The following is a 15,082-nucleotide window of genomic DNA, read 5'->3' as shown; positions in this document are numbered from 1 at the left end:
GATCGATCTAAAATGTTAAACAATAGGTAATAACCATATTTTGGCTGTGTGTGTGTGTGTGTTATAATGGACACGGTCAAGAGTGCAGATGCATCCATAATGTCATTGCTGCGGCCTTCTTCTGTATCATTATTTTCTGTTGTGGTTAATTAAAGGAAATTAAACAAACGAACGAACGTGCTGAACGGTTGTTTGGTGTAATTTTCGATGCCTTGATCTTAAGCATAATGATAATTAATCGTCCTCTTAATTATAATATGTTTTCATTGCGTCGATGTTTTCCACTCTGTCCATCCAATCGAATCGCTGCCGCTGCAAACGAATGATCGAGTCTATGACATTTTTCTGAATGTTGTGTGAATAAAAAAAACACTGAGAAAAAAGTGATTACAAGGGAACACACACCGTACATTGGGTTAAAAGTGAAAGTAGAAGATGGTATGTAGCTATGACAATAATCGAAAAAAGCAAGAAAAAATGAATAAAAACACATCATGCGAGTGTGCTAAGAGTTTAACGCATTTTCTATAATGAGCCAAAATGATTGAAACTCAAACAATGTTCCAGTCAACGTCAATTCGTCGTTGAGCAGATAGACACACAAACCTCAATACAATAACCGACAAAACTACATTTTCTACTGCATGCATTCGTACAGTACGATAAATGAATACACGTGTATTTTTTAATTTCGTTGAACAAGTTACTTTGCTTGAAACCAACTCGAAACACACTGAGTGAATACACACTCACACCGGCACGACGCACAACAAATGTAATAAAACAAACCTTTACATTGAAATGAAAACAGAGACAGCATATCGTAAGCGATGACGTGTATGTGGTCAAAGTAGTAGTTGAATGTGTGATGGAATGAACAAGAGTGCCCGCACTACACACTCACACTATTTCTCTCTTCGGGCTCACGTAGAAGACGGGAATGTTTAATAAAACAACACAAAATCGACTGTGGTACATTTCGAGATTGGCTGTCAGTCGTGTGGAATTCGTCTTGCGGCATCAACACAAAAATCGTATTCTTGTGCTTCTCCTCGGCGGTCGTGTCGATTCAGTTACACATTTTTCGGACACAACAGAACAAAAATTCAACTACAATTCATTCTTCAATTTTGTTTATGTAATTACATCGAATTCGTTGGATTCTGTTTATCTTTACCGGTGTCGTTGTTAGTTTGTGTGCACATTATTTTTCCATCTTGATTCACATTCGTCTGTTTGTTCAATATCACAGGTGTGTATTTTTATACTTTTTCATTGTTTGTCATTCATATTACATTTGACAATTGATTTCAATTTTGGCCAAAAAAAAAGAGGAGGCGGCAACTTTTGTTCATAACTTGAAGAAGATACGATGAAAAAAAAAACGGTTTAGATATATTTCATTGAGATCACGAGTTAAAACGTGTGTTGATGTGACGTGGTAGCATTTCATTGGATGGTGTGACATCAATATTGTCTTCCAACGCCGAATGTCCATGTGTGAATGTCTCGTACACAGTCGACGAATTCATTAAGCGAAAAGAAAGATTCCGAATTTTGACATCGAAAGAAATTTCGAATGCGGAAAGATATTAAACCCAAATAATCATCAAGACTAGATGGAAGTCGCGCTTCACGGTGAAAGTAGTTCTGGATTGTTCAGTTAATTTTAAAGCCGAAAACTCAAAAAACCGGATAGCAACGGCGAATGCAACGCAATCCAAAAAAATCGAAATTCATTCCAAACGAATGAACCGACCGAAGACAAAAGAAGAAGAAGAAATAATATTAGGCGCAACCTCGTGCGTTCTTTTTCAAGTTTAATTGTTCGATGCTTGTATAACCGCTCTTTCATCCAAGTGAAACAGCTAGCGGAAAACATTCACGAGTTATTGGATAACAATAGTATATGCGAAGCGGTGGCAGTTTCCAATTCATAATGCGCACAACAGAGTGTATGGAACGATACGAAACAAGCACAAAATCCAGATTGTCAGATGAAGCGATTTATAGATACTATCTAATGACGATTATGCCTCGTTGAAATATGACGACGTTTGCAAAAACAAATGATGAATTTTGTGCACACACACACACACACGCATAACGCACGCAATCCAAAATTGAATGGCTGGCGCATAAGAATCTGTAACGCTGTTGTTGGTTTTTTCTTCTTCTTCTTCTTCTATTTTTGCGAAAAGCATTCATTGCACTCGCTCTCGAGCCACACAGACACAGCGACAGTAGCAATAACATTAAGTCATGCGTAGCAATCAAACGCAAATTGAATGGATATTAATCGTAATTATTCGGCCGGTTAATAATTTCAACTTGTTCTTCTGCTGTTTCTTTTTTTCATCATCTCTATTCTTTTTTGCTAAGTTTTGAGTTCAACTCTAACTGGTTACGGATGTAGAAAAGACCATATCAATATAGTTATTTTGGTTGGTGGTACAAATCGGCGGTCGTTTTCTGCCGTCTTCGTTTGTTTGTTTCATCAGTAGAAAAACCAACAAACCAAACCCGTCAAAAATGTTGCAAATATCGTTGTCTCGCGCTCGGTTCATACCAAAAAGAAACACTGTACAAATAATAAACATTGTATGCGAGTGTGATATGACAGCAGTCGCGACTTTTTCTACCAGTCGTAGTTTCTAGCATTGTCGCGCTGTAAATACCGGATTGATATCGAGTGAGTGAGTGACTGAGTGAGAGAGAGAGAGAGAGAAAAGGGTTGCTGTCTTTATTGAGGATTATCCACGTCGACCATACGTCCGTTAAATCTAACCGTTGAACAGAACACAAAAAACAACTTTCAATTGACGATTTGGCTCGAAATATATTCACCTTTATTGGATTGACAAAGCTTCGTTTAGAATACCTTTTATCTCATGGTGAATTTATTTTTTTCCTTTTATTTGTGTTCCTTCTCATCTCCCAAAAAAATAAACAAATTCAATTCAACCGATTCGATTTTGTAAAATGCTTCGTGTTGTTGTTTCGATCAAGAATGTGGCATCAACGTTAGATTCCAGTATTTTTTATTCGGTAAAGTTAATCGGAATCTGACAAAAAAAAAAGAAAAAGACGAATATAGCTTGCATGACAACATGTGGTCGATCGTCTTTTTCGTTGCTTTTTTTCTAACAGAGGAGAACGAGATTGAAATCGGCACTGACCAAAGGTTACTTTTTGGTTGTTAGATATCTAGACTGTTATGCGTCGAAATTGCTTCTACGAAAAATTTAACACTATTTATTCGGCTCAAATCATTTTCACTCCGATTATGACAAATTATGACTCTGAGCAGTCGAATAAATTGTTATTTCTCCTTCTCGGCGATAAATCGTTAAATAACACGTTAAAACCTATATGAAAATTGGACTTTAAACGGTTTTCCTCTTTTTATCAAGTGTATGAATATTAGAAGCGTCATGCATGTCATGCAAACCTTTACATTGATATTTCGTTATTCGATAAACAAATGATCACATCTTAATTTTATTCATCCAACAGCAAAACCAAATATGGTTGTCATAACTTTTTTGGCTACACTTTCATCTTTCGTTCATTCATTCATTCGCATGTAAGCGTTAATTTTTAAGCGAAGTTTCTTTGATTTTACCATTCTTTCATTCAAATCGTTAACAACTTTCTAATCGAGCAATCACTTTATTACCGTTGTGATTTACATCACTCTCTTTTTCGGTCAGTGGCCCGAAAAGTAGCCAAAGAAAATCATCAAGTATGTGCGAAGGGCGATGAACCAATCGTGTGGAAAAAAAAAATGGCCGAAAATGCGGTGCCAAAATTAGGAAAGTGATTGTGTCCAAACTTTTGTTCGTAGTCAGATGTCACGTAGCCGAAAAAATTTGTCAAATAAAATATGAATCAATTCAAGTGTGGATGACATTGGGTCGATGCTCATATACTTTGGCTCTGCTTGAAGTAGACAAAGAAAACTTTGGGCTGAAATGCATTGAACCAAAGTAAATTTGATGTCAAAACAATTCTCAAGCATTAGAATCAAAATCACAGTCATTGAACCGATAGATATCCATTACGTCCACTTAACTTGGTTTGACTTAACGATGTTAATGTTTCCGTCAAACATGAGAAAAGCCGCATATTGTCAGACGACACACTTATGTTATTGTGATGACAATATTTATTTGTAAAACAAAGCATAATACAAAATAAGTCTGGAGTTATAGGTCAGTGTAAGGGTGGAGCAAAACAGAGAGAGAGAACATAGATACAGACAATAATTAGATGAGATAATTTCATTTATGATCAAAGCCACACACATACAAACTAGACAAATTAAACGACGAAGTGGTCACTTTTCCTCAAACGAACAGAAAAAAAAAGAGAAAATTATATGTACAACTGTGCTTAATTGCTTTCCTTTGTCTTGTTGAATTTGCTCCAACGAAATAGTACACACACTACGCATCTCACCTTTGCCTAAGCTCTAATCGTTCTCTCGTCAACAAAAAAAAGATTCAGTCATCTTTTGCTTTTCGATTTCAGCTGTGACATTGTTCTGTAGCGATCGTTCAGAATCAGACCGATGTTGTGTTCTGTCGTGTGTCCATTTAGTTTTGGTGGTATTTTCGTGTTTTGTGTTTTATTCCTGTTATTTCATTGCATTGTGTTTCTCCATTTGATATTCGAGCTGGCTTTTGAATTTACGTAGTTGTTTTCACGTCATCATCATCATCACCGTGTAAATAAACAGACACAAAAAAATGCTAGTAATCATTTTCTAGATGTTACATTGTTTTGTTCTTTCAGCAATAGTTAGTGTATTTCGTCAGCCAACAAGAGACGATAATCAAAAACAAAGACAAAAAAAAATTACCGCAAAAATGCAAGACGTTTCATAAAGTCAAGACAATGAAATAAACATTTTGAACAAGTTGTCACTTGGGATTGTGTGTATCACACGAGAATTTTCGTTGTTGTTGTTGTTCATTTTATCTCTTTTTGAATAATTTTAATTGCACTTGTTGCGATCTGAAAGATCCGTGTGGTGCGAGTCAGGCGGGGAGATAAGTCGTTAAAATACAACATTGTCTCTAAACGCACCACTGAACGGACAACACGTCGCATTGAATGTCAACAGTTCAGTGTTTACTATTTTAACTACAAAAATAGTTGCGTATTTTGGCCATATTATTTTTTTTTTCTTCACATATGATTCTTTTTCTATCTTTACAAATGCGTGTGTTACGTTGATCTAATGCATTTGGCTTGTATAAGTGAATTCATACTGATATAACACATATCACGCATAACATCCACGTACTGCAATTTGTTTTTCAATTTAACTTTATGTAAAGTATACCTTCGATTGACCAGAACCATATTGACCAGAGAGGGATGGAGAGAGAGAGAGAGAGACCAGTACTAAAGTGAATGTGTTACATCAATCATCGCAAATAAGTTTATTCATTCAGTGGAAAGCAAAAAAAATAAAAAATCATAACGCGAAGAACGCGCGAATGAACGAATGAGTCGAGAAATATGAAATCAAAACACTGAAAAGAGATGCAAGTAGCAATCACCTGAGCTGCGTAGTTGTGCACACGTACAAATATCAAGCAATATTTGTGTACTTTTCGACTCGGCTATTTTATTATCTTTTTTCCCTCTCAATTCGTTTGAATATTCATTTTTCTACTTAGCTCTGAGTGGAAGCAAAAAAGTAGAAGACCCAAAAGATTGCTAAAACCATTTTTCTGGTCGAATATAATCTTTTTGCCAGTTTTTTTTTGTTTTTTTTTTTTTATCAAACAGAGTTTATGTTTTGGTCTCAAATCTTGTTTGTGGAGAAAAAAAAATAAAGAAAATTTGCATAATAACAATTAAAGTGTAAAAAAACAAGTTCAGAAGTTGTCTTGTGAGGTAATCAGAAATTCAGTTGATTAAAATAACATTCGGAACAAAATCAAAGAATCCAATCGACGCTTTTATAATCTAAACTTTGGCCACTTTGATCAAACAATTCGGTGTTTCAACAATTATTTACAAATTTTATGACGACGACGAGACGTATACGGTCATTATCGGATTCGTTTTTGTTGCCGTCATCCAATGAACATTTGATTAGACAATTTTTGATTGCAAATCAACTCAATCAAGCGACGTATAATATGCTTTCGATTCAATATAATCGGTAATTATGATTATTATCATTTTTTTTTTCGTCGGTGAATTATTTCCATCCATTTAATCAATTTCCAACACAACACATCACCAATCTTGTGTTGCTGCATTATTTTCGCCTAATGAATCCATGCCAATGAATAATTTGAAATCTCACAAACAAACAAAATCAACTGAAATCTAAATATAGTGCGAAAGTCAAGTGATTGTCTATGTTACTCTCAAGTCACTCGATCAAAATATGTTTTTTTATGTTTGCCGTTAATTTAGCGATGCTAAAATTGGAAATTATGATTACAAAATTGTATCTTTTCGGTTTCCTTTCACCGTCACATTGGATTAAAAGTGTTTTACTATGGCCGTGTTTCGTTTTATATCTGACCAAAATAACAATACATTGTAAAAAAAAAGTCAATAAATTGTTACGCAATTGTCTTTAAACAAACAATAAACCGATTATCTAAAGAGTTTATATTGGCCGAGCGATTTCATGGCAATTCATTTTTGATCACTTTAACATTTACCTTTACGGCTACACTACATTCGATGTGCGGACACAAAGAGTCAGTCATAATTAAGATGAATTGACGATCGGAACTAACCTTGATCGTTTTTTGTTTGCTAAGTTTAACCCGTGCGATAGTATGTATTCCCCAAAATAAACAAGTTGTTTTTGTTTTTGGATATTTATTTTTAGATTTGAGACTTTTGGAGTCTGTTCAAGTAATAAATTTATCGCAACAATCGAAATAGTTCACCAGCAGCGATATGGCGTCAGAAACGGCCGAATTTTATAAAAACAAAAACATATTCATCACTGGTGGCACCGGGTTTTTGGGCATCGCATTGATTGAAAAGATATTGCGAACCACTCCAGGCGTAAGTATTTTCATTTTGTTTGGTTTAGATGCATTGATTTGTATTTTGTTGCATTAGCCGAGCAAAAATCGAATCTTATTCTTGTTGTCGAGTGAAAAATTGCTAGCAACAGTAAAAACAAATTTTCAAAGAATTGGTACGAAATGACTAAAATGCTTACGTTCAATTTTAGGTGGGAAAAATTTATTTACTTATGCGAGAAAAGCGCGGCAAAACGATCGAGCAACGTTTGGAAGATCTTACACATAATGAGGTAAATCGCATTAGTAATTAAGAATGTTGCAATTTTTCAAATTGAATTTTGGCCATTTACCCCTTGCAATTTTCTTTCATTCGTTTTCAAATTAGGTGTTTGAAGTATTATTGAAAGAACAATCGAAGGATATTTTCAAGAAGTTGATTCCAATTCAAGGCGATGTTGGATTGGAGAATTTGGGCATTTCACCCGCTGATCGTCAAACACTTGTGAGTAATGTGAATGTGATCATTCACTCAGCTGCCACATTAGATTTCCATGAGCCATTGAAGCCAACCGTTGAAATTAACTTGTTGGGAACACGCCGAATTACCCAATTGGCGAAAGAAACACAAAATTTGGCTTCATTCGTGCATGTGTCCAGTGCCTATGTCAATGCATACTTGGTTGAATGTGAGGAAAATCTGTATCCAGCCCCGGCCGATGCAGAGAAAATCATCGAAATGATTAGCACTCTCAGTGATGAAGAAATTGCTGCGAAACAGGCCAGCGTTTTGGGTGAACATCCAAATACATACACGTTCACAAAACATTTGGCCGAACATGAAGTGGCTAAATGCGCCGACAAATTCCCATGCGGCATCGTTCGACCAAGCATGAGTAAGTAAATTTTCAGTGTTTTTCGACGTTTTGACATTTTCTTGTTGTTCGGACTATGAATTAAGCTACACAGATGGCTGCTAACCCATTCTCTCTCCAAAGTCTCGATTTTTCCATCAATTCTTTTGATTTAGAAAAAAAAGTTCCCAGTATTTAGCTTAGTTTCTATCGAAAATGAGCAAAACATTAATTTTTTTTTTAAATTTTAGTCACTGGTGCTTGGAAGGAACCAGTTCCAGGATGGACGATTTCAAAGAATGGACCACAAGGTTTCCTTATGGGTGCATCAAAGGGTGTCATTCGTCGTTTGCCAATCGGAGCCGGTCTCATCTACGATTACATTCCAGTCGATGTGGTTGTCAACCAGGTATTGGTCACCGGTCAGCACATTTACAACAAGAAATCAAATGAGATCACCATCTTCCACTGTACATCGAGCACAACACAACCATTCAAATGGGAAGGAGTACAGGATAAAATCAACGGTTACTTACACAAATACCCATTGAAAAGTGCAGTTTGGTAAGGAATCACGTATTTATTTCAGTTTATTCTAATTAGTTGTTTTTTTCCTCAATTTTTCTTGTCTTTTGTTTCTTCAACATTTCCCAATGAAATTAGTAGGTATTCAAGTGGTTTAGAAAGAAAAGAATAAAATCCGGGAAAAAAAACAAAATTGTAATCAATCCATTTGTAACTATTTGTATCTCGTTTGCAGGTATCCCAACTTGAAATTCATGTCTAGTTTGCTGTTATTCAAACTATCAGCGATCTTCTTCCATTTTGCGCCGGCTTATGTACTTGACACAGTTACTAAAGTGGCTGGCGGTCGTCCAATTTTGGTGCGGCTACACAAAAATGTCTGGAGCTCATTGAAATTATTGGAAAAGTTCATCTTCACCGAATGGAAATTCCACAATACCAACACAAAAGAGCTGATCAAAATGCAATCGTTGACCGATAAAAAGCTGTATAACATTGATTTGACAACGCTCGAATGGGAAGTGTACTTTATCAATTTGGTCACCGGTGTTCGTCGTTACCTGAGCAAAGAAGATCCAAAAACATTGGAAGCTGCACGTTCCAAGGACAAAATACTCTTGGCCGCTCACGTTGTCTTGCAATTGTCATTGTACGGTTTACTTTGGTGGTTCACCGCTTTAATTATTGGCTGCACAACGGCCCAGTGTGCTCTTGTCGTTCCACTCTACTACATTTTGTTTAGCTTCTTGTAAATACATCGTATACATTCCATCCTTCATTTTTCTTACTCTGAAAACTGCGAACAACATTCTACTCGTCATTTTTATGACTATTTTTTTTGAAACTTTTCAAAGCTATTGGAAAGCGAAAAATATTTTGCTAAATTTGTTAACGAATGAACACACTGAAAAGAAAATTGAATCTTTTATGGAGACATTCCATTATTTTGAATATAATATAGTATATGTAATGATTCGCAAGGGACCAAGAAGTATCTAGCATACCAATTTCTGTTACGATAATTATTAAAACAACAACAACAACAAATATGTTACTGTAACCTAGACCATGAATACTGATATCTTCGATTCAATATTCATTTTGATAAGAATTTAAACTAAGAATACAAAACATTGGGCTGAAGGAAATTTACATGATGTTTACAATCTCACTAATTTCACCATTGTTTAACAAATATCAAGAATGAAAATTTTCAATAAAAAAACAATAAATATACTCATGATACGGTGTTATTTTACTAACGAAAAGAAAAAGGGAAGAAAAATATATAATAAAAAAACAACCTTCAACTGATGTCAAGTCCCTTTTCCATATTTAAATTTTTAATTTACCTGCATTCTGTTTAACAATTCATTTGAAAATGTGGTTCTTCAGTAGGGATGGTCATGTAAAAATATACACCACATGTTTTCCATAGGGTACACCAATGGTTTTGAATAACTATGCTTACTAATGACAATTTGTTTCGTTTGTTGATGCTTACAGTTTTTATTAAACAAAAGATTTTTTATCTTTATAAAAATGAAGAGTTTGAATAACAGTAAATCGAGTGATTCTGGTCATCACTCGAATAAAATAGAATGAAAAAAAAAGTGAAATCATTCGATTGAAATTTATGCCGAGCTCTTTTCATGTATGGCGTTATTTACCAATAGGGGCATCAAGACACACGCACACACACACACACACATAGAGTTCGCCGAGCATTGAATGACATTTCGCTTGTTGGTTTTGATGTTTGTGTCAAACGCAAGCTGATATTGCTTTAGAATGCATGCATGATAATACCGCGTCAATAAGAAAACGAAGAAAACATCGAAATAAAAACAAATGTTGTGATCTACTGAAGGTTTAGTAAAGTTTCGTCCATCTGACAAAGCAAACGCGCAATAAAATATCTAAAATGCCTCATAAGCGGAAAATTACCGAGACAATAACGCAAACAATAGAGGTAAGACTGCATCCGAATAATTCAATTCGCAATATCCCAAATTGGTCTTTCATTGGTTTTTCGTCATGCACAATATTGGGTTTGTTAAATTACCGTAGGCGAGTCAGCATCGACCCCATAAGAAGCTTCGCATTACAGCAAAACGTTCGACTAGCAATGCCGGTCCATCGATACAGGTGCTGTCAAATTTGCTAAAAACAACGACAAATAGCAATGAAGCGCTACAAATACTGACTCAAATTTCGGACACATTGGTCAACAGTGCGACCGAGGACATTGTGGAATCGATTCGGAAGCTTCGTGAACATTTCAAACGGGAAAAAGAGTCGGCAGTTCGAGTGAAGGTTAGATACTTACCGTGATTTTAATGTGCATGGAAACGAACTCGATGTTTAATTGATTGAACATTTTTATTTTAGGTACTGGCTTTATTCGGAGAATTGGCTGCCGACAGTCTGCACGATGGCACAAGTCTGGTGGACGAAGTGACTCTGTTGCTGAAAGGTGAAACATCGCCAAAGGTCATATCACAAGGTTTGCACAGTCTATTCAAAATTGGTGAGACACAGCAATTGCCATTACCGACATTGAACCGAATCGTTCTGTTTGCCAAGTTGCAACTAACAAATGCCAGCCACAATGTGCAACGGCATGCATTAACTTTGCTCGGTGCATTTTTGCAACTGCGCGAAGCGGAAAAAGAATCTTTGGATTTGATTAGCCGATACACCGACTCACAAGATTCGCGCGTTCGAGCCCAAGCATTCGATTCAATTCTAACACTTGGACAACGTGACACCTATTTACCGCCACGACTCTATTTTCGAGCACTTGAAGCCCTAAAAGATGACTATGAATGTGTACGAAAGAAGGCACTGCGATTAGTTTATGAACTTGGCATTAAACACACGGAATTGTAAGTAAACAGACGGCTAAATTTTATGTGGAAATATCTTCAGAGCGATGGATGAAAAAAAATGATTTATTTGCATTGGATATTATCACATTTTTCAGTATGATTGACGTGCCCGAATCTGACTCAAAATTGCGCATGGTTGATGCTGCTTTTGGTCACATTTGCTCCGCAATTTGTGATTTATCCATGCTGGTCCGTACACAAGCTGCCAGCTTGCTCGGTGGCATGACGGCGGTTAGCAGCGAATTCTTACATCAGACTCTTGATAAGAAGCTTATGAGTAACTTACGACGCAAGAAAAGTTTGCACGAACGATACACGGAACTATTTCAAAGTGGTGAATGGTCAAGTGGAAAAAAGTGGGCCGACGATGCACCAAAGGAACAGATCAATGCATCGACTGTATCATTGATGGCATCTGGTGCATGTGGTGCATTGGTGCACGGTTTGGAAGATGAATTTCTTGAGGTGCGAACAGCTGCCGTTGATTCATTATGCAAATTGGCCATATCAAATCCGAAATTTGCCGTATTGAGCTTGGACTTCTTGGTTGACATGTTCAATGATGAAATTGAAGGCGTTCGACTCAAGGCTATCGCCAGTTTAACAGCAATCTCAAAACATATCACACTGCGCGAAGATCAACTGGAAACGATGCTGAGTTCGTTGGAGGTGAGTATTTTATTGTTGAGATTTTTCTATATTTCTTTTAAAATTCGGTTCATAACAAATTGGTTCAATGTAATGAACAGAAGAACCACCAAACAAAGTATTATTTCGATTTTATTCTCTAAATATGTGCCTCTCACATGTGACATGTTTTCAATTTTCTTTTCTAACAAAACTCGGGACACAATTTCAAATGAGTTTTTCGAATTGTTGAATTATTATTTCCTCATTGAAATCATTCCGTAGGATTATTCAGTGGAAGTGCGCGAGGGATTGCATGTTATGCTGGGTGTGTGTCGAGTTTCTACGCAAACTTGTTTGCTGATGGTTGTTCAAAAAGTGTTGGACGTGCTGTCGAAATATCCACAGGATAAATATTCAGCCTTTGGCTGTATGCAGCGAATTGGTGCAAAGCATCCGGAGATTTGTATGTCTTTAGTGACGCAATTGCTACAAGACCATCCATTTTTCGATAGTGCCGAAAAAGATGTTGAAGATCCGGCATGTAAGTGTATATTAATGGTATTCTCATCACTTTTTTATCATTCATTTTCATTTGAATAGTTTTTTTTTGTTCAAAATTTCCAATTAAAAATTTACAAATTTCCAATATGATAATAATTATTTGCAGACGTGTGCATTTTAATCATGATATTCAATGCGGCACAAAAATTGCCACCAGCACTGGATCTATTGCCTGAAATCACGATAAAGCATTATTCATATTTGCGTGACACAATGCCGAATTTGGTGCCTGCATTGCCAATCGGTGGAACATCCACTGAACTAACGATCACCCAAGTATCGACTGGATCTCGGCAATTCCTCGAAACAATTTTGAATAATATTCAAGCATCATATTCAGCTCCGCGTGCCCGTCAAGCACTGCTCACTGCTGCACAAGACAATTTAGATCGTTTGGCTGCCATTGATCCAGAACTATCTGGTACGGCAAACTATACGGCCACATTTTTGGGTGCTCAATTGCTGATTGAACAGCTACAATCGTGTTTAACAATGTCGACCAGCCGCACACCATCCAAAGAATGCTTGAATCAATTGATGAAAAAGTGCCTTAAACTACAAAATCTTTTCTCGTCGCTCACACCGAACGATTTACTTATGGTGAAACAGATCAGCTTGCGGGCAAGTGCACTGCATCTTGTATTGATTGTGAAAGATCGATCACAGAGTGCATTAGCACCATGTCAATTGCTCCTACAAATTGCGGCCGATACAAATCAATTTCTTAATGAAAATCCATACATGCGGGCTGATGCATTCACCACATCGATATTGAATCAAATATCAAGCATGAACGATCCGAAACCGGGACGAGTGTTTCGAGAAATTTTACCCATCGTTCAAGCAGCGTCTCCGGTCGCTTCACCAGAAATTAATATCAATGTAAGCATTGGACTCTTTTTTTTTTAATTTTTATCTTCTCTCTCATTTGTTTTGCAACTTTTCATCTTCTCTCTACAGATAAAAATCTGTACGGCTCGTATTTTGGATCCAACGTCAGCCGCATCAAGCGATAATGTGATTAAAGTGACAGCTGGTCTCATTGCAGCCATACCATTTCTGGCCGAAATTGACAATTTGCGTGAAAGTCAGCGATTAGATTTGCGTATGAGAATCAAGTATCCCGATCAAAATGTTCATCTAATGGTACCACGGATGCGAGACCTTAAACGAATGGTCACAGAAAATGGAGAAGATAGTAAGTAGTGAACAATTATCTATTTTTTCTTCTGTCTTTTTTAGCTGATTCGAACATTTTTTTTTCAATTTTTAATCCACGTTTCTTGGTAGCGAATAACTGGCGTCTACGAACCAGCTTATTATTGTCACACGGTGTGTGGACAGAAGCGAGTCAAATCGACATTTCACTTTGTTTATCAGTGAGGCCAGGGCATGAATTGGAACTCTGTAAGCCGGTTAAGGTTATGTTTGCTCCAAAACCGGTCAAACGTGGAATTTAAAAATTTATTCAGTTTGATTAAAAATATGTAGATAATAAAAAAAATTGTCCACTCTAGTGATTTGAATATTGTTTTTTTTTTAATTGAATGTCGCAAGTTTTCATTTGCTGCGATTAACCTTTTGTTCGTCCATGGTGCTGCCAACTTAACTTCGTATGAATACTGGACTGTGATGAAGACAGTAAAATAGTGAATGAAGAATATTACAGAGAAGTCATTGAACCATACGTAGACAATAGATATGCACGTTAATTGACCTTTTTTTTACTATATTTTATCTATATTGATGAGTTTTTTGTCTCACAAGGAATGATTGTTTTTTGTTGTGATGTTCAGCAAAGTTGTTTCACCGGCCAAGATCTATGTATCATTTTTAGAATTCGGAGAATCCGATTTTCCGCCATTCTTGGGAAAATTGTGGAAAAATGTCACTGTATTTGGACTTTGATTAAAAACATAACTTTTAACACTACGACGGAACGGATATTTTTCGGTTAAATACAAAAACGTCAAAAAATAAAACAAAATCGTCTAAAAAAATGACAATTTCGTCTAAAGGAAATGGTCCTTTTTTTTTAACAAATTCGTCTAAAATATTTTTTTTTTAAATGACAAAATCATCTAAAACACTCTTAAAAATCAAAAATTCATATGATATTTTTATGCTGAAAGAATCGCCTGAAATATGCCAAAAAACGACTATGAACAATAGTTCATTTTAAATGACAAAATAATAATTTAAAATCCCAATTTTTTCAATATCTTCTTTATTTTTTACTTTAAGAATCACAAATTTTGCCGAACACATTGCATATGAGCTTAGTTTGATTCCAAAAAGAGATATGATCAAAACCATACCCAATGAATTTAATAAGACTGAAGATGGCTTTCCAATCCGGAGAGTATTTTTTCATTTGCCAGTCACTGATAGCATATTTCAGGCGATTTTTTCAGCATGAAAATATCATATGAATTTTTGATTTTTGAGAGTGTTTTAAATGATATTGTCACTTTAAATAAACATTTTGTTAATAGACGTTTTTGTCAATTTTGTCAGAAAACTCGTATTTAGACGATTTTGTTATTTTAAAACCCGATTTTGTTAAGAAAAAAATTGTCACATTTTTAGATGATTTTGTCATTTAAAAAAA

General features: G+C 35.8%; 2 protein-coding genes across 8 annotated transcripts; both read left to right on the top strand.

Annotated features, from left to right (window-relative positions):
* Positions 1-9,625, top strand: LOC129579618 (putative fatty acyl-CoA reductase CG8306). Of its 7 annotated transcripts, none has more exons than XM_055469786.1 (6): positions 1-1,252; positions 6,869-7,050; positions 7,223-7,303; positions 7,399-7,906; positions 8,116-8,428; positions 8,625-9,625. In XM_055469786.1, the coding sequence occupies exons 2-6, from the start codon at positions 6,940-6,942 to the stop codon at positions 9,139-9,141; spliced, it is 1,530 nt and encodes a 509-aa protein (XP_055325761.1). In that variant the 5' UTR covers positions 1-1,252; positions 6,869-6,939; the 3' UTR covers positions 9,142-9,625. The 7 variants fall into 7 exon arrangements, with proteins under 7 accessions (XP_055325761.1, XP_055325756.1, XP_055325755.1 ...); XM_055469781.1 differs by having other exon boundaries at positions 930-5,159; XM_055469780.1 differs by lacking the exon at positions 1-1,252 and adding an exon at positions 4,543-4,729.
* Positions 9,626-10,100: 475 nt separating this feature from the next.
* Positions 10,101-13,991, top strand: LOC129579616 (integrator complex subunit 4-like). The gene is made up of 8 exons (XM_055469778.1): positions 10,101-10,361; positions 10,460-10,705; positions 10,781-11,277; positions 11,376-11,949; positions 12,193-12,451; positions 12,578-13,353; positions 13,432-13,669; positions 13,762-13,991. Exons 1-8 carry the CDS (start codon positions 10,314-10,316, stop codon positions 13,929-13,931), a joined length of 2,808 nt encoding a protein of 935 aa, XP_055325753.1. The 5' UTR covers positions 10,101-10,313; the 3' UTR covers positions 13,932-13,991.
* The last annotated feature ends 1,091 nt before the right edge of the window (positions 13,992-15,082 follow it).

This window comes from Sitodiplosis mosellana, unplaced genomic scaffold (genome assembly GCF_009176505.1).
Source record: "Sitodiplosis mosellana isolate CC-2019 unplaced genomic scaffold, AAFC_SMos_1.0 Smas_scaffold_6291, whole genome shotgun sequence".
Lineage (NCBI taxonomy): Eukaryota > Metazoa > Arthropoda > Insecta > Diptera > Cecidomyiidae > Sitodiplosis > Sitodiplosis mosellana.
Note: the sequence above shows the minus strand (reverse complement) of the source record. Positions and strands in the feature narration are given on the sequence as shown.